Genomic DNA, 4,253 nt, shown 5'->3' with positions numbered 1-4,253 from the left:
GCCCCCCCCCCCGCCGGGCCGGCTCGGCTGCGCCTCGGCCGCCGCGGGCCCCACAGGTCAGTGTCCGGTTCCCCAACCCTCCGACCCCGCAGGTCAGTGCCCGGGCACCCAACCCTCCAACCCCGCAGGTCAGTGCCCGGCTCCCCAACCCTCCGACCCCGCAGGTCAGTGCCCGGTCCCCCAGCTTTCCGACCCCGCAGGCTAGTGCCTAGCTCCCCAACCCTCTGACCCGGCAGGTCAGTGCCTAGCTCCCCAGCCTTCCGACCCGACAGGTCAGGCCCCAACACCCCGAACCTCCGACCCTGCAGGCCAGTGCCCGGCTCCCCAGCCTTCTGACCCAGCAGGTCAGGCGCTGGCCCCCCAACCCTCCGACCCAACAGGTCAGGTCCTGGTCCCTCAACCCTCCAACCCTTAGATCAAGCCTGGACCCCCCCCCACACACACACACACACCCGCAAGTCAGCTGTAGACCCTCACAGGCCCCTCCGGTCAGCCCCCAGGCCCCAAACTCAAAAACTCGCAGGTCACTCATGGACCTACGTCCCCCACCCCCAAGTGAGTGTCGAACCTTGGGAATCCTCACCTGCCTTAGGAGTAACTTGCTCCTCAGCTCTGGGCTCCTCTAGGTACCAGCTGCCGACCCCTTGAAAAGTCACTCAGCAGTTCTGGAGCCTTCGCGGCCTCGGGACCGTGACTCCTCCTCACACTTGGGTTCCCTAGGTGCGTCCTTCGATTTTAGCTGAAAACGCCAGGGGTCTCTCTCTAGGCTCTCTTCCCAATATAACAAGTCCTGAAACTTTTTCTTAGAAGAGACTGCTCCCAGGCCAGCCGGTGGTGTCCTGGTTAAGGTGACTGGATCCTGCATAGCTGACTGTGGGGTTGGAGTCTGCCCACTCCGGGCGCCTGAGAAACAGGCCAGGCTCACGTGTGAGCATGCAAAATCCCGCGAGGAGACTGGAGGAGAAGGGATTGTAGCATGGCCATCACCCCTGGGGGGTTCTTCTGGGGGTAGTTTTTCACTTTCTCCCACTCTCTCTCTGTCTTTCCTATTCTCTGGCCATTGCATGCACTCTGTAGCTAATTAAACACACACACAGAGATTGCCGCCTTATGTTAACACTGTCCCTGAAAGTCATTCATCCTCATCCTAACCGTTCTCCTGCCGGCCCCCAAGAGTAACTTCCACAATGTCAAATCTCTTTTCCACCCTTTGGGAGGTGTTGGAGTCCACCTTTTGATAGGTAAACCTCTTCATTTTAGGACACTAAGGCACTTCCTATTTAGGTTATCCTATGTTATCCCCCAAACACTGGAGATTAAACCGATGTAGAAAGATGGGGCGGTAACCACATCCTCCTCCTGGAACAGCATTTTGTGTTCCTAGAGATTGTTGGCATGGGAGGACCAAAGCAAAAGAGCACTGAGGGGGAAAGCTCCATAGGGAGTTTCTTAGAAGCCTGGGGGGATAACTTATGCAACATGAAAGAAGAAATTGCAAAATGAGGTCTTGCTCTAGTTTGCAACTTTTTCATGAGTTGAACAGTGCAACTATACAAGGTTGGAAATTCTTCACTATGTTTGAAATGATTTGACCCACCCCCTCTTAGCTGTACATGTAGTGCAGCCTTTGCTGTATCTTAGTCATACTTCCAGATTTACAAAAAAGCTAACCCGTATTAATGCCTGATTTTAGAAATGTATTGATTTCCATAATTGTTATATGTGATTTGTTCCCAGTGAAACCCACAAAACCTTGAGTGCCTTCTCTCTTCAAATCACAAAGAAACAGAAGTTCCCAGGTTTCTGTTCTTAAAAGAGTTTACAAACTATTTAAGGAAATAAATCTATGAAGAGTTAACAAGAAAAATGTAAATAGTTTGCAATGGTAGATAAGACATTTTAAGATAACTGTGTACATTTATCATAGAGTTCTAAAGGAAGTCACTTTAGGCTTGGGTCCTTTTTATTAAGGATGAGCCCTAAGGACAGATGAGATTCGGATATGAGTGTCTTAGTTGGTTTGTGTTGCTGTTACAAGATACCTGAGATTGAATAAGCTCAAGGAATAGAATAAAGAATAGAAATTTATTTTCTCACAGTTCTGGAGTCTGGAAAACCCAAGATCGAGGTGCTGGCATTTGATGTGCATCAATGGACATACGTGTGTATCCCTCATGGAGTAGGAGGAGGAAGAGTATCAAAGAGCCTAAGCTATTCTGTCATTGGGAAAGTCATGATGCATTTTTGGATAGAAAAACATTTCCAACTACCTAATAGTCCCCTTCAACCCTTTTATAAGGAACTAACTCTTTTCATTCTTTTTTTTTTTTGGAGAGGTTTTTGCTATAGGGCGTGTGCGCTCGCCAGACAGACAGACAGACAGAGAGAGACATAGAGACAGAAAGTGAGAAATCAACCCCCAGAGGGGATGGTCACGCCGCAATCCCTTCTCCTCCATTCTCCTCTCGAGATCCTGGGCACACACGCACATGCATCCGGCGTGAGTTTTAAGCCACTGGGTCCAGGACGCGAACTGCGGTCGACTATGTGGGAGTCCAGCGACATAGCCATTACGCTAACTGCTGGTTCCCAGGAACTAACTCTTTTCTGAGGGGAAGTCTGAGGGAAGAGAATCCTGAAATAAAAGGACAGACAGACAGGTAGAGATCTGGGGAGTAAATGGAGGAAGATCTGGTGCAGGGTTGGTGATGAGGAACAATTAGCAAGGAAGTCCATGGTACCTTCAGAGAAACAGGAGAAAAGGTAGGAGGGCTGGAAATCAGAAGAGGAAGGAGACAGCTCACATGGGGTGCAGTCCACAGGGCTCTGTGTCAGACACATCCCGAGAATCACTGGTAACCCAATGGCAAGATGAACCTTCTCCTCACCATGGATGGAGCAGAAGCATGCGTGCATATAGGAAAACTGAGAGCGCTTACAGCACTCCTAACCACAGTAACTACTACATGGGACTTCCATGCCCCCAGATTTCTCTCCAAGTCTGTAGAATACTGTTTCTGTTTGCTCTTTTGATGTAGTTCTGTGCCTTCCCCTTCAGCCACAGCAGCCATCCCAAGAGAAGTTCTACAGCATGGCTGCCCAGATCAAGCTACTGTTAGAAATTCCTGAGAAGATCTGGAGCTCTATGGAAGCTGCTCAGTATCTCCAGGCCACCCAGCTCTACCTGCTCTGCTGCCACCTTCACAGCCTGCTTCAGCTGGATTCCTCTAATTCTCGATACAGTCCTGTCCTCTCCCGATTTCCTATACTCATCCGGCAGGTGGCAGCCGCCAGCCACTTCCGGTAAGTGGATTCTGCGTGAAGATCTCTGGGATGGTCAGGTGGCATCACATACTGTTACAGTCTTTCTTCTTTCCTGACACATCAAGGCTCTTCATCCAAGATGCTAAATTTCCCTATTGACCTTAGATATCATTATTCTAGGTCAACTATTCTGCACGAAAGCAAGGTGCTGCTCAAGTGCCAATCAGTGTCTGACCAAGCGGTGGCCGAGGCCCTGTGCTCTATAATGCTTTTGGAAGAGAGTTCTCCTCGCCAAGCCCTCACAGACTTTCTGTTGGCCAGAAAGGCAACCATTCAGAAACTTATCAACCAGCCGCACCATGGTGGGTGTGACCTCCCTCTACACTTTGGTCCTTAAACATGGGATGGAGAGGGGTGAGCTGAGAGACTGAAGCATCCCAAGCATTCTGCTTTTAATGTTACTGAAAGTAATGAAGAGCAAGGCCTTCCTTTGCAAGGTAGACTTTGTCTAAAAGAGGTTGATTTCTTCCTGTAGGTGCTGGTGTCAAGACTCAGATCTGCTCATTAGTGGAGTTGCTGGCCACCACTCTGAACCAGGCTCATGCCCTTTTCTACACTTTACCAGAAGGTTTGCTGCCAGATCCAGCCCTACCATGCGGCTTGCTCTTCTCCACTCTGGAGACCATCACAGGCCATCATCCTACTGGTGAGCTCTGACTGCCATTTTTCCCTGGTTTGTTGAGCTGATACTCAGTATCTGCCATGTGCCAGCTAATGTGCTAGGCTCAGGGACAGAGTGTGAGCAGGACAAATAGAGACCCTTCCATTGCGGAGGTCACAGACTAGTGGTGGGGCAGGGACTGAACTCAAGAATACGTAGATACCTGTTTAATCCCAATCTCAGTCGCTGCTATAAAGGCAAGGTCCAAATTGCCTAGAGGGCACTGAATTGAAGGAACTCACCAGTATCAGAGAAGGCTTCCCTGGGA

General features: G+C 50.0%; 1 protein-coding gene across 1 annotated transcript in view; it reads left to right on the top strand.

Moving 5' to 3' along the window:
- Positions 1 to 16: 16 nt before the first annotated feature.
- COG1 (component of oligomeric golgi complex 1) overlaps positions 17 to 4,253 on the top strand; it is a gene marked incomplete at its 5' end in the record, with an annotated part of 15,776 nt that continues 11,539 nt past the window's right edge. The window contains 4 exon segments of the mRNA XM_014586787.2: positions 17 to 56; positions 3,059 to 3,303; positions 3,445 to 3,626; positions 3,800 to 3,970. Of these exon segments, the coding sequence (XP_014442273.1) occupies positions 17 to 56; positions 3,059 to 3,303; positions 3,445 to 3,626; positions 3,800 to 3,970 (638 nt within the window).

Source organism: Tupaia chinensis, unplaced genomic scaffold, assembly GCF_000334495.1.
Source record: "Tupaia chinensis unplaced genomic scaffold, TupChi_1.0 Scaffold000159_1, whole genome shotgun sequence".
Lineage (NCBI taxonomy): Eukaryota > Metazoa > Chordata > Mammalia > Scandentia > Tupaiidae > Tupaia > Tupaia belangeri.
The sequence above is the reverse complement of the archived record's forward strand: the minus strand, read 5'-3'. Positions and strand labels throughout refer to the sequence as shown.